This window comes from Odontesthes bonariensis, chromosome 9, assembly GCF_027942865.1.
Source record: "Odontesthes bonariensis isolate fOdoBon6 chromosome 9, fOdoBon6.hap1, whole genome shotgun sequence".
Classification (NCBI taxonomy): domain Eukaryota; kingdom Metazoa; phylum Chordata; class Actinopteri; order Atheriniformes; family Atherinopsidae; genus Odontesthes; species Odontesthes bonariensis.
The window spans coordinates 17621656-17639464 of record NC_134514.1 but is presented as its reverse complement, the minus strand read 5'-3'; the positions used below and the strand labels follow the sequence as shown (position 1 = coordinate 17639464).

At 42.1% G+C, this 17809-nt stretch overlaps 1 protein-coding gene across 1 annotated transcript in view; it reads right to left on the bottom strand.

Moving 5' to 3' along the window:
* The window catches only part of rsrc1 (arginine/serine-rich coiled-coil 1), a 108389-nt gene that overhangs the window by 64998 nt on the left and 25582 nt on the right, over window positions 1–17809 (bottom strand). The window contains exon 5 of the mRNA XM_075474406.1: window positions 2411–2447. Within this exon, the coding sequence (XP_075330521.1) occupies window positions 2411–2447 (37 nt within the window). The remainder of the gene's footprint in view (window positions 1–2410; window positions 2448–17809) is intronic.

Below are 17809 nucleotides of genomic sequence, written 5' to 3'. Positions count from 1 at the left end.
TGTTATTCAGAAAAACACCATTCGAACAGCCCTGCAACTCTACCTCAGAGGGAGATGAGCTCCATTATTTACAGTTCTCTGTCCCGAATCGTAATCAGAGTCTTGCACTCCCCAGGCAGCTGCCTGCTGGGGTGCAATCTCCCCATAAGCATAAACACAACCATAAATTCAAACGTTCAGTATTCAAAGATTCAAATTCCCTGAGACACGTATACAAAAAATGTGCTGGTAAATAAACGGATGTGTATTTGTGTGTGCTTTTCTCGTGTGGAAATGTGTAATGTTTCGATCTAGTCATCTCGATGAGTGTAAACACAATCAGCGACTAATAATTAAACACCATCGTGTTATAAACAGTCTCTGTGGGTAAACTTGGTGCAGTCACTGTGTCATTTTTGACCCAACACTTGCCAGGAAACCCAGATTTCACATAAACAATATGACTCCTAATGAGAACGGCATTAGTTTAAAGTGAATTTGGTCCATATTTCCCAACTGCTCTTCTGAAAAACTAATTACAGTTTAGAACAAAAGGGACAGTACGACACGTGTAATTCCTAAACAAAGGGGACAAATGAACTAGCTTGAAGTAAGTTTTCAGTGTTGTTTGTTTGACGGTTTGTCATGAAAACTGAAATCGCAGAACAGGGCAATGACCTTTCACTTTGAGCCAAAAAATAAAGTGCGTAACAAGTGTGACAACAACCGCACTCACTTGTGACTTTGCTGATGTATACAGCACATACATGAAAGCACTTGCAAAGACAATTTGTCTGAACTAAATACGGACCCAGAATCACTTAAGCCTCATCTAAATTAGTTTGCATTTCTCCACATGTGTAAGAGGAAGACTCATCTCTGCATGAGATACAGGCTCTCACAATGTTTGCCTGGATATAACTGCCCATACACGTATTGATTAATGCTGTTTATGCATCTAACGCACTCTTGAATAATTCAAACAAAATTTTATGGAGAAGTACATCACTCACATTTGTGGACACACCCACAGACATCTTCTAACCTAAACGAGACCATTACTATGTTCAGATCTAAACATATTTATTCAAAGTCTGTCTTATTTCAAACCTGAAAACATAGAGTCAAACCTGAAACTCTACAGTTGAGCTTGTACAACATATGCACAAGTTTTTGCAAAGACTTTCAGAAACAAACTTGACAACTGTAGGTGACTACAAGTTACAATGTATTACTCACTGTAGAGTAAACCGCTTGATATCTCTTATTTGGGAACAAACGCAGAAGTGGTTTAGGAGCCAACAAAAAGAAACGCAATGCCTCGTGCTTCTATAGGACTAAAAGAAGTCTTAAAAAGCAGAGAGCAGTTCATTATAATATATACAATGCCTCATATTGTAACAATACAATAAATGGACTATATGGAAAAGCACTTGCATCAATGTTACGAACACTATGGGACACATTTCTGCACCTGCGCCTGACTTTGTTGAAATCTGATTTCAACTTTATGAGATCTGCTGCTCGCAGAAGTGAATAACTAGTGAGAACTGCTTGAATTTCGGGGTAGGTCATTGGTGTGGCATATTCGGGGGGTCATTTGCGTAACACGTGGCAGGGCGGGGGTCATTTGCGTAGGGTGCTGGGAGTTGGAGTTTAGTATGCAGGGAGGAAAGGGAGGGGAGGGCATGTGACATCCACAGAGAGCCGAGACCCTCACTGACCCCTGTCTATAATTCATCCCCTGGAATATGGGGCACATCAAGCCTTGCTTTCTTCCCACCCAAAAAGAGGATAGAGCACCTTTTCACTTTGTTGCGCGGCACTGTGACCCCGTATTAAAGCAAGTAGCGAGAGGAACCCTGAAAACGGCGGTCATTAAATTTTCAGGGCTGTCCCAGGAGAACGGTTCCAGCAGCTTCTCAATTCATGGACAGGAGAAGACTGCTGGAAAAGCCCCATGCTGACAGAAAGAGCGATAGGGAGAAGGAGACAGGGAGCCTGTGTTTGGATTTATTAAAAAAAAAAAAAAAATCCTTTCATGCAAGAATGCGCATACAGGTATGTACGCAAGCAAACCACACAAATATTCAACTCCCAGTTAAAACGAGGGTGTGCGTATGGGCAGAATCGAGGATAAATGAAATGCTAATATAAAAGCTGGACCGGGCCCTAGGGGAGGCACTATCCTCTATCTATCCCCGTTTTCTCTGTCTGTCTCTCGCTGCCGGTTAGCTGCAGGTATTCAGCAGCAATTGCAGAGGTTTCATTAACAATGCAGATATCAAAGTGTGCAGGTCTGTGTGTGTGTGTGTGTGTGTGTGTGTGTGTGTGTGTGTGTGTGTGTGTGTGTGTGTGTGTGTGTGTGTGTGTGTGTGTGTGTGTGTGTGTGCGTGCGTGTGTGTGTTTGTGTGTGTCAAATAGAACTTACCAGATGTTCTAATCTGCCTTTGATGCTCCCGGCGTCCCTGAAACACAACAACACATTTCCACCACTTTATTCAAAGTGCCGACACAAAAACTCATTTAATAAAAGCATCGTTGTGGAAATGCACACACACAGACACACACAGACACACACAGAACAAATTCTGTTGTCTGTGTTCTTCAGAATTAATTTCTCAGTAGTTTGCCACAATAAAATGAAACATAATCTAACCTGATTAAGGTTCTAAATCATCTTCTTTTTCATCGATACCTAATCTACTCATCTTCTTGATCAGTTGATTCATTGTAACGTTATAACATGTCAAAAAAAGAGAACGGCCAAATGCTTTTAGAAGCTTCCAAAGCCAGATGCTTAGGTCTTGAAATGTCTTTAGGCAGCAAACAACAAACCAATAATCTAAAGCCCCAAAATATTGAGTTTTGATGTTGAATGAGCGCACAGCAAAAAATAAATAAATAAAACTTCAAATTCAAAAAGTTATAGCTACTGCTTTTGCTTCGGGGGTGGAAAAGAAAAAGGGTTTTATTTAGGGGGGAAAAAACAACTGAGTATTTTCTGTTGATAGATTAAACAACTAATAATTTCAGCTTCAACTGATACAGTCAGCAATTGTCATAATGAGAAAAATCATATGAGCTATAATCACAGAAAAAGAAATTGATGATATCAAAGAGGTTTTGGTTAATCAAAGGAAATAAACACAGTGAGGATTCATATTAATTGTTAACATTTCAGACTGAAATGCTGTGTGCATTTTCATGCTTTTGCATCTAATCCCGGCAGAGGTTAACTCATACTGTCGCCACACTGCTGGCAGTCATAATGATAATTTCCAACTACAAAGAAAGAACCGGGAGCTTATTATCTGTGAATTAATAAAAAATGTGTGTATGATTATCAGGGTAGCTTCAGCAGAAAGGCAAGCTGAGGAAGTAGAGGCGGACGGGGGAGCAGTCTGTTTTAAAAAGAGCAAATTGGCAGTAAATAATAGATGCAATTTTGGCACATTTCAAATTTGCAGCGGTGGAAATCAAAAGATCAAGAGAACACAAACAGCCCCCGTCTCCGATCCCAGCAGCCCTCGTCCAACTCTGGCCTCCATTACTGACAACTCCACCCAGGCCGTGTTTTACGCTGTGTTGTGTATGTGTGGGTGCTGAGAGGGAGGCAGGCTTATCGACAGGCTTCAGTTGCTAATGCAGCCAGCAGCATCACAGTGTAAATCTACACCATCTCTAAAATTACATACTGTCTAATCCATCCCACTCTCCAACTCACTCTCCCTCTATTCCTCTGTGCATCCATCTATTTATCCCATCATCCATCAGACGTTGTCCCATGCCCAGAATGACCACAAACTTATGCCATTCCCACATCATCAACCTATCTAAACAATTGCAAAGAGGGACAAAAACGTCAACCGAAATAGCTGAAAAAAAGATTAAAACTACAAGGGGGGAAAAAGAAGTCATAAAGAAGTGACGTTTGCTTGTTTATTCTGTGCTCTGTCAGTGAGCCACATGCAGACAAGTCAACCACTTAAGGCAAACTTCATCTAGCTGTAATTACATTACATTCTGACAAACACCCCGCCACATTCATTATACATGACGGGCGCCCGGCAACCAGACAGCAAGACATTTGTTACCGTGGTGACAGTGTGTGTAATCCGCTAATGAAGCGCAATTAGTGAGAAACAATCTAACACAGAGGAGACGCAGCGCTCAATCCCTCCTCCTCCACTCATTTCTTTTCTCATCTCATCCCTCACACTCCTTTTTATAACCCACATCTTTTTCTCTCCGTCTTTTATTTTTCCAGTACAACCTTTATTAAGCTCTTCACATGCATTTAATCTCCCACTCTTTCATCTGCTGTCCTGACTTCATCAAGGGCAAGCTGTCCAGGGCTGTCCGCACCAGGGCCGAAGGGATCGCTCTATCCATTAGACAAGCAAACGATTACGCACACACACACCAGTTTATATCCTCATCTCTCTTTTCAAAACATCATATAATCTGCTGAGGTCTTCGGGGATTACTTTTCTTTTCCTCCCATCTCTCTCTTCCTTCCCTCCCTCCTTACACTGTGCCTTCAACGCAGAGTGAGCATCGATTTCTGAATTACGCCACAATATTAAATAATTAATATACTTGCCATGATTGATGTTTTGCATTAGGCCAATATTAGGTTATCAATCAAAATCCACTTGGTTTAATGTAATAATATTGAAAATGTGTCAGTGCCTGTTCATCCAATTTGTAGTGGAGGCAGGCCAGATAGTAATGGTGGTGTAGCACAAGGCCTCAGAGACACTATGGCCTGCTTACTACAACCACAGGAGCACATTATAGCCCTGGTACACAGCAGGAGAGAGAAAAGGAGATGAAGTGCAGACATGGATAGACAAGAATGAAGCCGACATACTGTGATGTGTGACACAGAGGGTCAGGCTTGACATATTAAGAAGGCATAGCAGGCAAGTGATATATTTTAGCTGGAATTCCATCATGAAACTGAACTAAAGGCAAATTAAAAACATTTTATATCCATACAGAATGAATATATTGTATCACAAGCAGTACACAGTCCCTTTATAATGTGGGTGAGGTAACAGAGAACTGATACAGCTAAGTTTGGAAGGGATGGTGATTAGTTTTTTGGGTTTTTTTGGGGCTGCTGTTCCTCTTTGGTAATTGACAAAGACCAAACAGAAGCGGTTCAGCGACAAATCAGACTGTGCTTAAAGCCAGAAAGCTGCTGTGAAGTGCTCATGTGAGAAGCAGCTGAGAAAAAAAATGCCAGACACCCAATTTCATAGTTCATATATTCCCAAACTTTCCCAGAATTCATGAGTGAAAATGGTTAATCTGATACCATGGGGAAATGAAATGTAAATGTTGTAGCATGGCGACTGGGATAGCCTGTCCTCAAATTGTGCATTTTCACGATTTAAGCCTGATTTATAGCCGATATAGATTCCTATCTAAAATTCCTATCGATCCGTCGAGGAGACGGAGACTCGCGGAGAACGCAAGGGTTGTGATTGGTCGGCTAACAACATCATTTCCGGAATCCCTTTTCCGGTTTAGCTCCTTGCTCTCACAACAACAACACCGCCATTTTTGAAAGAGTTTACTGTGTGCCGGTCAACATTTGGTCAAAATTATTTGCATTTCAATATCAATAAGCTCCCAACTCCAACAAAAGTCTTTCTCTCTCGGTAGCCATCGTTCACTGTGAGGAGTGGAACGGAGCCGGAAGGTGAACAATCAATCAACGACTTTCACGCTAGACGTCGCGAGATTGGGTCGTCTATAGCGACGCCTACCGATCGGGAGGTGAATTGCCTTGCGTATCCCAACATCCCGACGGAGAACTTCGAAAGGTTTAATAGCCTCTGCGTGACCACTGAGTTGGATTGGCGGATAGCGACGGAGTAGCATACCGAGGCCTTTACACACTTGTTTTCTCAGCTTTGACAAACAAATTTTTAAGAGCTGAACAAAATTCTAGTTTGGTGAACTATGATGTTGCACCTAAAATCCATATAGTAGCTTATTCTTGATCATACAAGGGGAACCAGTTGGATAAGGATGGTCACAAAGCCAAGCCAAGCCAAGCCAAGCCAAGCCAAGATGTGCTCTGCCATCACCTCTACATCAAGTAGTCTTTAAGAGTTAAGAGTTTAATAAAAGAACCTGAATGATACAGTTAAAGGCATCCACTGGGTACCAGAAGTCAACAAGTGGAGGAAAAAATAGGAATTTGAAAAAAGTTTTAAGATTTTGACCAAATTAAAGATGCAAAGTTTACAAAAATGCTGATCGGGCATGACAGGTCATCACTGATAAGATCTTGAAGGCGGAGAACTGGTATGATTAACTTTTGGACACAGTCTCGTGTCTTTTCTCCTTCTTTCCGGTAAATAGCTGCAAGCCAAGAAGACTGATAGCCTGACAGAGAATGGCAAGTGAGCAAGAGAGGCCAGAGACAGAGAGTAATGTACTGTTGTTCCAGGAAACGGTAATTAGTTATCTGTGGTCAATTAAGTAAAACTGGACAAACAAGTGTGAGTGTTAAAGTGAGCCCTGGCAAGGTCAATACGGACCAATTTAACATGGTCGCTGGATCCATCACACTGTCTACACTCCTCTGCTCATCTTTTCCAAGCTCCTTCTCACATCCTCACCTCTCCCTCTGTAATCTACTCCAATCCTTGTTTTTCCCCGTCGTCTCTCGGCCTCCGTCGCTCACATTGCATGTTCAGTTTCAGCGTCTGAACCCTTTTATGGCGTCTTGCTCGTTAATGACAATCTTTACACTGTCGCCTCATCCTCCCTCATCTCTATCCCTGTGCTTTTCCTTGCCTGTCATTTTCCTCACCTCTCCCAATTCCCATTCACCAACCTGCTTCTCCTCCTTCTCTCTCTCCCTCTCTCTCTGTCTCTGCCTCACCCTCGCATGCCCCTGCACTCCTGCTAGCAGACAATTAATTACAGCGCCAGATGAGTTGTCATTTGTGGTCAAGTTTCTAATAATTGCATTAGGTCTTCAGGTTCTTCTAAGATGCTCTCCCCTCTTTTACCTCACCCTCTCTCTTTTTCTTTCTCTCTTTAGTTGACCCCCCCCCTCTCTCTCTCTCTCTCTCTCTCTCTCTCTCTCTCTCTCTCTCTCTCTCTCTCTCTCCCCTCCCTCCCTCTCTCCCCTCCCTCCACCCCCTGACACAGCGGAGATGAATATCTTTAGTCAGTCAATGGAGGCGACAGAGGGACTTAAAATGCAGAGGCAGTCATTTGATTTCCAGCTAACAGAGCTGCCCATTAGCCCGGCACTCATCAGCCATGCATTACCTCTCAGACCTGCTGTCGTGAAAGTGAAAGCTTTAACCCTTTCACTGCCCACTACTGACCAGTTTTACCAGGCATACTGTAACAGGCTTCTTTTATACTCCCTCCCGTAGCGCCTTTAAAAGTCTCATATCGACGACCACTATAACTTTATAGCAGTGATTGGGGCTGAAATGGCAGAATTATTAATCAATCAAAACGACCTTTGCAGCATTTTCCTTTTCAAGCATCATTGATGTTTAAATACAGTTAAATACAACCCGGTATAAACATTTACAAAACGAGCGAAAAGATTCGTGGTCAGTGAACAGCCATAATCAGTAATGAACCACGAGGGGTTGCACTTTTTGAAAAAAAAATATACATTTCCAACAACGTCGTTCCACCTACATTTTTCATGGTGCCGGAAGCGCCAAAACAACATCTTTTAAGGGTCACCATTTTGTCATCTCTCATACTCACTGGTAGTTATGTAGATGCTTGTAAACAGGAGCAGAGGAGTAGATAAAAGTTTGTCATTATTCATAAAGTCAAATTTTGTGATCAATATTCTTTTCCATCATAACTTTCAAGAAATGGCTTGAAACAAAAATACCTGTGTCTATCACGACACAAAAATAAGTCTCGTTTGACCTCACATTGCTGTTAAGAGTATCTTTTTCTTAGCTTGAGGATTTCTCATCTCAGACGCCTCTATTCTCAGCAGAAGTAATGGTTTATGTTTGCAGTCTTTCAGAACCTTCGGCTGTATTTTAAGCAAAGATAAATGTCATTATCATCTCTTCACTGCCAGTTTGTTGCCTGACGATGAAATGCTGCGGGGAAGGACAGCACTTTGTTGGCAAGACAGTCGTCACAACAGACGATGTATGTATGGCAGTGGGATGTTTTGTCTTCAAGGGTTTCATTTCTGAAAACTGAAACATCAACAACAAGACTACTTTTACTGGACAGGCTTTGGGCACATTGGACACGTTGGACAACTTTTGCACCTGAGCCACAGAAAGTGGGCTAATAAGTATTTGTGAAGTGCAACTGTAGTCTGATCCTACCTCTAGTGCCTGGCCAGAGTTACTGCAGTCTTACTGAGGACGGATTATTTTAAAAGGCACCTTCAATGATGCTGTGAGACCCAGACTGGAGCTTTCAGACCCTGGATCAGAAATATGGGAAGCAGAGCATTTTTTAATTTTTTTTTTTTTAAATGAAAAAAATACAGCCGGCTTGTGTGTGTTTTCATTCTACAAGTAGCTGGGATTCTGTTCATTTTGCCAGCTCCTAGCAGGTATTGTTCTCAGAAAGTAGACTACGGGCTGTACCACACACACCAGTCTACAAGATATTCTCTTGCAGAGCCAGTCAGAATTGAAGGTCTGAAACTTATGTGCCCTCGGCATTCTTCTATGACTGTGAATTTGGTGGAAAAAGCACAAACAAAGACGCACATGCAACAAAAAAAAAAAGGGGGGGGGGGGTGCGCTAAATGTTAAGCGCACCAGTGTGACCAAGGAAAAAAAGCACTCCGAAGTCCTGAGTGCAACCAATATAACTTTGACAGGAGAGGCCTTTGGCTAAAACATCAGTACTACTCGGCTTTTTTCTTAAAGTGAACCTTTTTGTTTTCCTTGCAATGCCTTTGCTGAAAAAAATAACATTTGACATCAGTGTTCTCGAACTGATATCAATCAGAGATAGTGAGGAGAGGAGCAGAGAGAAACGGCAAAGGGAGACAGGACACTGCAACGCTATAAGAGAGACATCATTTAAAAGAGTGTGTGTGTGTGTGTGTGTGTGTGTCCATGTGCATCCTATTTGCCACAGTTGCATGCCTTGTCAGGCGTGTCATCGAGCATTCATAAGTTGTTTGACTGCTGATAGAATGGCAGGCATATTTATTAAAGAGTCAGTGTGATGGGGACACACACACTCTCTCAAATAGAACACACAATACTCTGATACACAGTCCACATCAGTGACATCTGCCTGTTTAACTATTAGAAGGCAAAAGCTTGATATTGGGCAATTGAAGAACAGACACACACACACACACACACACACACACACACACACACACACACACACACACACACACACAGGCAGCGCCGCTTTCCCCCAGGCCTGATTGCCATCTCCATGGCCCCTTTTTAACAGGGCTACCAATTGAAATTGAAATTGTATTCTTGTATGAGCTATCAGAGCTACCTCTCAGGGTTTTATACAGCTAAGAGGAGGTTGGAAGGACACACACAAATACGCACACTCGCAGAGTGACAGGAAAGGATAATGCAGGGGTAAGTCAGGGGCTGTCACTCTTCCATGCAGAACACATAAGAGGGAACAAAACGCAGACTTATCGTTCCATGCGTTCTATGTAATTCCACATGCATACACACACACACACATACACACACATTTGGGAGCGTACAAGCTGCCCCTCTCCCCAGTGGAGGGGGCTTTATTTTAGCATAATCCCAAAATGGTAGAGACTAGAGAGAGGCAGTCCATTAAAAAGGAGGCTAACAAATTCAGCACTTTATGTTTCTCTCTGAAGGAGGCTGAGGGGCAGTCAATAAAAAAGTCAGGAGGGGAAGACTAAAGAGCAGAGGAAGCCGATTTACGGCCGGCCCTTCTGGTGAAGCAGACTCACACACCTGTTCATTCAACACCCATATCTGCCACCTGAATGAGGGTGACACCCAAATCAAATGACAGAAATGATCTTTGTAATGTCCCTGTTACAACCAGTCCACAGTGAAACTCCTATTACCAATGTTACAGACCAAAATGTGTTGCTGGCTCTTTCGTTACCAGCTCCTAAACAGCACGTGTGCTTTTTGCCACTAACAGCAGCTATTTGTATCAGCATCAGGCCATACATCAACTGATGAGTAAGATTAAAAAAAAAAGTGATGCACACAAATGCCAAACTAAGTTTGAGGTATTAAGGAAAAGGTGTCACGGTCAAACAGACAGCATTTACATTCTTTATACGTTTAAATTCCCTATTTTCAGTGTTATAGTATTATGTGCAGCATCTTGTTAGAACCTAAAATATAAAAACATAATTTGGATCCATTTTGAAATTGTTGATTATATTGTGTTTTATTTAAAAGAACAAATACAGAAGGTACAAAAGGTATCTGGTACTTCTAAATGGGCTCAACTTTTTAAACTAACATTTCTTTGATGTAGTATTTTAATCACTCATGAGATTATATGAATGAAAAGACTTTAGACACAAATAGACAGGCAAGTATCTGTGATTCAGTTGAAAATGAAATAAATCAAGCTTCACCAGGTCATGGTTGAGGAACTATCTACAACTCAATTTGAGCCGGAAAAACTGAACAGACACACACACACCTATTCACACACACGTAGAACAAACCAAAAATTAATCACGTCTCTCTTTGGAAAAACCATCTCTCCCACTTCCCGGCTTACACACCCGAGCTCAGTGCTGACAGTAACCGAATAGTTGGCCCACGTTTTAAAGAAAATCGACTTAATTTTAGTGTGTAACATAGAGGGAGAACAGGACAAAGACAGAGAGGGAAAAAGCAAAGGGGAGACACGGAAAGCAATCAATTTCCCCGTGGTTTCCTTCAATAGCCGCCAGTCCTTTTCATACCTCCCAATTATAACCTCTCCTAATCAGAGATATACCTCTCCATTATTGAAACTGAGACAATGACACTCCCCAACATTTCTGCCTGCTCCAAACTATGTAGATTGCAGTGCTGGTACACAAAGAACGAAGCACCGTGCTATACGGCAGGAAGGACGCTTGTATCAAAATCACATGTGGAAATCTTTTGGCTCTCTTTGCGGCCCCAGAAAAACTGATGAGGAACAATGGCAGCCCGGCACAGCATCTGTCATGGCACAATATAAAAAGATGATCTTGGCACCGAATGGACACACGAAAAAAGAAAAAGAACGCAAGAGAGGGAGGAAGACCGGGGGGGGAAAGGGGGGGAGAGCCGGGTGATGGGGTAATTCATTTGCAAATCAGGCCCCAGTGCTCAGGTCTATTTCAAGCTGCCAGTGGGTGCCAGGAGTTAACAAGGTAATCAGTTTCAATCCTGCCCTTCAATTGTACATCACACCCTCATCCAGAGAATACCCAGGCCTTTTTATTGAGGTAGAGCGGGGAAAAAGCAATCCGACTGCTGGCTGGCACCTCACACAACACAAACACAAACACACGCACACACATACCCAAAGACAAGTTTTAATAGCCATGTATAAACATGTTTTATTAGCAAATTTATGTAGCTAAGTGAGCCCAAACTAGTAATTAATTTATCATTGTGTTAATATTCAAAATACTTTTGATTGTTTTGAAGCCATTTAATCAGGTAAAAAGTTAATATTTGCAGGTTCCAACCTATGAAACATGACAAAGATATTTCAAAACATCTATGAGGGCTGATCCATCAATAAAAAAAAAAAAAAATTCAAAAGATTCAAAAGATCAAAAATTTAAATAAAGACATATGTTTGTCCTTAGTTTTATGTTAAATTGCTGTGCTCATATTCCACATGAAAAAAGCGGATATTATACTCTTTATTTCAACCACTATAAGCCTCGAAACCGATTGCATGACTTTTACGGCCCGTCGTGTGTACTGAAAAACCTGTTTGACTTAAACAAGCTGACAGAATATTGTCTAAATCTTTCACCCCCTCATTCTCGCCATCAGTCTCTTTAACAGGGGAGAAACTAGCAAGAGGAACAATACTGCTCTGAACCTAAAAGAGGTACATGCAAACTGGGTGAAAGAAAACAGACCTTAACCTGTTCTAATCCTCTCTTCCTCCCTGTATCCCTCTCTTTAGCCTGTGTCAGCTGTAACCGGCTGGCCTGAGCGGCAGTTAGTCCCCGTTACCACCTCATCTGCATAATCAATATGACAACCTTATATTTCTGATGCAAACAGGATTTCACTGCTGAGCTGTATTTGTTGGTGTGTGTGTGTGTGTGTGTGTGGAGTGCCCAGTCTGCTCCTGGCCAGCCTCAGTCATGGCCCTCTTTAGCCTTAATTAGATTAGGTGCGATTATCCCGGCTCTACCTTACAAGTGTACAGGCAGGATAAAGTGGCCACAAAGGCCAGCCTGTCACAGGCACCAGGCTGTGGTCTGCAGGTTATCAGAGTCCAGGGAGACACACCGCTTACATTGTTATTCATATCATCTACACACCGTTTTCTCCCGTGCCTTTTTCACTTCTCCTTTTTTTTTTTTTTTCCCCTCTCCTTCTCTCCGTCTGTGGTGTCAAACTGGCGTAATCGCTGGCCAGGGCAAGCCTGTCGATTTTTTCCCTCTCTTTCTGTCTGTCCGTCAGAAAACAAAACAACATGGCCCCGAGCACTTTGCAGTTCGGCCTAGAGGGAGAGGTGTCAGGCTGGCGTGCGTGTGTTTGTGAGTGTGTGTGTGTGTGTGTGTGTGTGTGTGTGTGTGTGTGTGTGTCTATCTTCTGTCTGTAGACTTCTAAGGGAAGTGGGGCAAAAGTTAAGCAAACCCAGTTCTCACACTAATGCAAACCGACAAACGAACACCGCAAGACTAATATGCGCACCAAGATGCCAAGGAGTGTTTAACTAAAGCTCACATGCAAATAAAACATTCCCCTCCATTCAACTCAACACGAGGGCTTTGTGCTGAAGCACAGTTTCTCAAAAACTCTCAAACGCTGAACGTGTCACTGAAAGTGTGGTCGGATTTCCAGTCATGTTTACAAAACTCAAATAGCTGAACTCGAAGTACAAAAGGCTTTCTTCTCTTTTTTTTTTTTTTTTTTTTTTAAAAGGACTATATTTAATACTTGGGAACTCTGGCTTCTTGTGCAAAACGCACACAAAGAAAAACATTTGAAGTCTATCAATAACACGGCATAAGTACTCGATTGGCAACGTTTACCCACTGCATTAATATACTTTACATTATAAACATTAGAAATTCAAACATCCTGCATGATCACATCTAAACTCAACTCAAACACACATTTAATATACAGTAATTATGGCTTATGTATACCCACCAAACTGTGCGTGCCATAATATTGGCTCCGGCAGCATTATTCAATCTGATTAATATCTGTTTGAAACTTTAACAAGATGATTTGCTACTCTGTTTTATTTTATGAAATACTCCACCATTTTCCCCCTAAAAACATTTTCCAGGCAGAGCTCGGCACTGACAGATTTCAGGAGGTCCACACCAGTGAGTGTGTACGTGGGGGGAAAAGAAGTTAATTTATCGCTCTGTTGATTAGACAGCAGTGCCCACGATATTTATACACACTGTACATAGTTTCCGTGGCGTCAGAACTGGGCATAGAGAGAGAGAGAGGTAGAAATTGAAAGGCAGAACTAAATAATAAAGGATGGAAAAAAAAGAACAGAAGGTCTGAATCACAGATACTGAAGGAGCAGAAAGACAGATTGAGAAAAATCAATGATCTGGTGAGAGCAAATTATGTGTTTGAGCTAGAATTGGCAGTGCTCAACATTATCAGTCATCTTCTTTGAGTAAAAATGTGCATCTAAGTGAAGCATAATTAGAATCTATAAAGAGGCATAAAACCTGACTTTTCCATTCAACATATATGACAGAATGTCTCACAATGCCTGACAAGGCAACACGGCACTTTAAACATTTGCATGCTGTTGTTTGTTGTCATACATCGGATGTGATGGAGCACCAGTTGTATATCCAAGCACCGTTTTGAAGTGTATACACATAACTTGCATATTTGTATTTGTATCTTATGCAACTTTATGCTACAATCTTTTAAAACGCAGTCCTGGTGAAAGAGTGCATCGGAGTTTTCCAGTATGTTTGCTTCTGACATCTCCTGAAATGAAGAGCTAAATGAGCGTAACTGCACAAAATAAATGTAATGTGACATTGCCTAATGCTTTGTGGACGATAGTATGTCAGCATGGCCAAAGAAAACGCTCGTGTCAGCCCGACCAAGATTGATCTTTTAAAATGCATGTAAATATGTTAGTCTAACTGAAATTTTAAGAAATTAAACCTCTCAAAGGTGTACTGACACACCCAGATAAGTTGGGATTCCAGTTACTACTGCGTGTATATGCTCAACCAGACTCAAACTGTACTTGTTCCACTCCATTTTCCACTACTGCATATTGGTATTGGAGGAAATTCCTTTGAATGAGCTGAGAAGGATTTTTACCATAAAGCCAACCCCCAAGTAGAGCTATAGATCACATAAAAATGAAGACTCCACATGCACCACTGGCAAACAAAAAAAACAAGAAGTGGACAGTGAAAAAGAGACGGCAGTGTGCATGTGCATGCCAGGCAGAATGAATAAGACACAAGATAGAATAACTCTATTAGAGAACTTCAGGGACTAGACTGGCGAGAGAGCAAGACAGCACATGAGAGTGAAGGAAAGCAAGAGTGAGTAAGACATTAGTACAAATGAATTAATCATCGGCCAAGAGATCTAAACTTCTGCTGAAATGTGGCAGACTAAATGGGCAGGAAGGGAGGGGGGGGTTCCTAACTTACCCTTACCTATTCAATGTTTAACATAAGCTGCGTTGGACTGCCGACTCCATCAGTGACACACATGAGCACTCCCATCCCTCAGACATCACAATCAAGCCTCCGTTCACTCGTGTGACGGCTGAGCACAGGCAAAAGTCTTTTGTTTCGGCTCATTTCTGTGTAAAAGAAAGTGCTCTGAAAATGGCAGGTTATTTCAAACCTCATCAGAGGATGATTGTTAGATGCGCCTCTCGGGCAATATTTACTTCAACAACTGAGTCACGGTACTTAACTATGTCCTAAATGCTTTTTACCCAGCCTGAGAGCAGTAGTCTTGTAATGATCAATGCCATTTGGCAATATCTGCAGAGCTGTATTTCTGTCTCTGAGCAGCTCAGATCAAACATATGACAAAAGTTACTCCCGGCTAACTGAAAACTCTTCTCTCTGTCTTATTGATGTCACTTTGTCTATCCTCTGTAAGCAAAAATAACGTCTCTCTCTGTAATATACTCTGAGCTTTCTTTATAAAGACTTTAGTCAACACCTTCCCTTGCCCCTGGTGCAGATGAATAAAACTGGAGTCTAGAGAAAATTAAACATTAACAGTTTGTCTCTTTTACACATCCTTCTCCATAACTATCCTCTCTTTTAGATCCCCTCCCTGCCTTCAGCACCACTCTGCTTCCTCCGAACCCAACTGCATTGCAACTCCAGAGAGAGACAGAGAGGGAAATATACTGAGGGCAGAAAAACATATTTTGTCGACAATCACATTTACATAACCCTCCTAAATCGGAGCTGGCCTGTCATGTTTGCTGCTCATAACCTGCTGCTTATAATCCTGCCCGCATCCTCCTCTGATCCATAAAGCGGAGCAGGCAGCCACTCAAACAGCAGCCGGGACTGCCATCACTAGCACCTGCTAAGACAGGGGTGAAAAAAGAGGAGAGGAGGCAAGGAGAGAAGAGGGGAGGAGAAAATAAAAGAGAGGAACAGGGTAATTGGATTGAGGGGGGGGGGATCTTCTATTTGGCCGGGTCTGGTCTCTGTCATCACGCTCCAGGCCTGGCTTCTGTCAGTGCCTACAGCGGGTCTCAAACACATCAACACACGAAAAAATGGACACACGTACTGCTCTAAATGTGCAACTGCACCAAATCGCTACCCAGTTCAGGAGGCAAACTCTCCTGTGAACCGCGAAGGCCTGCGGGGGGTGTTCAGTGTGTTTTTCTTCCCTTGTGTGTGAGTGTTTGCACACTCCCTTAACAACTCACTAAATGGTTAAACAGATTACAGAGCGCAGTAAGTGGATTGTCACAGCTCTCTATCGCTCTCTCCTGTGTCTCTCCTGTGATTATGAGTGGCCAGATTTTTCTCACACAAACTGTCGAGACCAAATGAAAAAAAAAAAAATGTCTGTTCTCATTCAAAGGCTGCTCTGAGGCTTTTCTGATGCCTTAATAGAAACATTACAAACAAATAAACGTCTTGTGCCTACGACAATTTGATGATAAGAAACTTTCATGATATTTCCTTAGAATATCTGTAGCAAAACCTTATCTAAATTTCCATGCATGCATGTTCCCTTTCTTAGTTTATTTCTGCTTGGCTGCAGCAGGCTCCTAAAATGAGACTAATCTCCTTTTGGACCAACAATACTCATTGCTTGTGCCTGCTGTTTCATCTCTGGAAATGGTAACAAACCTTCCATTTCAGAGAGTAACTTTTTTTCAGCATACATCATAATCTGGATTATGTCAGATTCTATCTTCCCACTATTCAAGATTCGGGGTTTAAATTTCAACATAACATTCAAAAGACCGAGGACCAAGGACTAAAAGTTAAGGTTAATTCTCTGCGTGCTTAAGCATTCCCAGAGAGGACTAGAAAAAGGTCCCAATTTTTCAATCAAGTTTCCACCAATTTCCATGTGTGTAACCAATCCATTTATAAGTTTAGACATCCATCGTTTTGTCTACAGACAGCTCGTGCTGCTGTTGTTCCTGCCACCTGCATCCTCATCCATTGTGGAGTGCATCTGGCCATCAGAAGTTCCAGATACAAAATAAAACAACCCTACTCAAACTTTTAATAAAGCTGCAGTTGTCGTGGAGCCAGCCGAGACCAGACGTAGAACTATGGTTATTTTTCATCACCATATTCGTCTTAAAAGTGTATCAAACTTTTGCTTTTATGTGTGTGTAGAAATGTTAAATTGGCACATATGATGAAGACAAACATTACTGCATATTAAAAAAAAAAAATGTTTTCTATTCAATTTAAATTCATTTTTGTTTGAGGAAAAAAAACAAAAACACAAAACATGGCTAATGACTGCAAACAGCCACAGGCCAAGAAACACTACAGCTGCACCCTTCAGTGTGTGCATGCGATAGCCTATTGGGACCTGAATTTGTGTGTGTGTGTGTGTGTACTGTCCACCCTTGGCGTGCAGGCATCACTCCTATTCCAACAACCCAGCCCCCCACCCGAGCTACACACACGCACACCCACTCTGCTTCGGCTTCACCCACGTCTCTTCTTGCTCCTGGCCACTGAGCTACCCCCCCTTGACGCACACACAAATAAAACCCACACTTACAGCTCATTGATTTAAGTCAATGTGAGTGTATCCTAACCTTTCGAGGACGGTGTTTGAAGTCTCTCTTACCTCCCAAGACCCACTCCCAGAGCCAGACACAGCCTAAAGTCCTGCAATAGCGCAGACACGCACACACACAACACAGCAGCCAGTGGTCCCGTCCACACCACCCATACAAACATTCCCAGCAGGCTGAGAGGATGCCCCAGGCAGGAGCTACATACGTACAAACACACACACAAAAAAGACACACTTACTTTCTCTGTGTATTATCAAAACTAATGAGCTGATAGATGTTCAACAGAGGCAAAGAAGCGCACCATCATTTCCTTAGAGTGAGGCGGGAAGGGAAAGAGAATCAACAAAAATGAGTGCAAGTGTGTGCATGAGCTTGTGTGTAG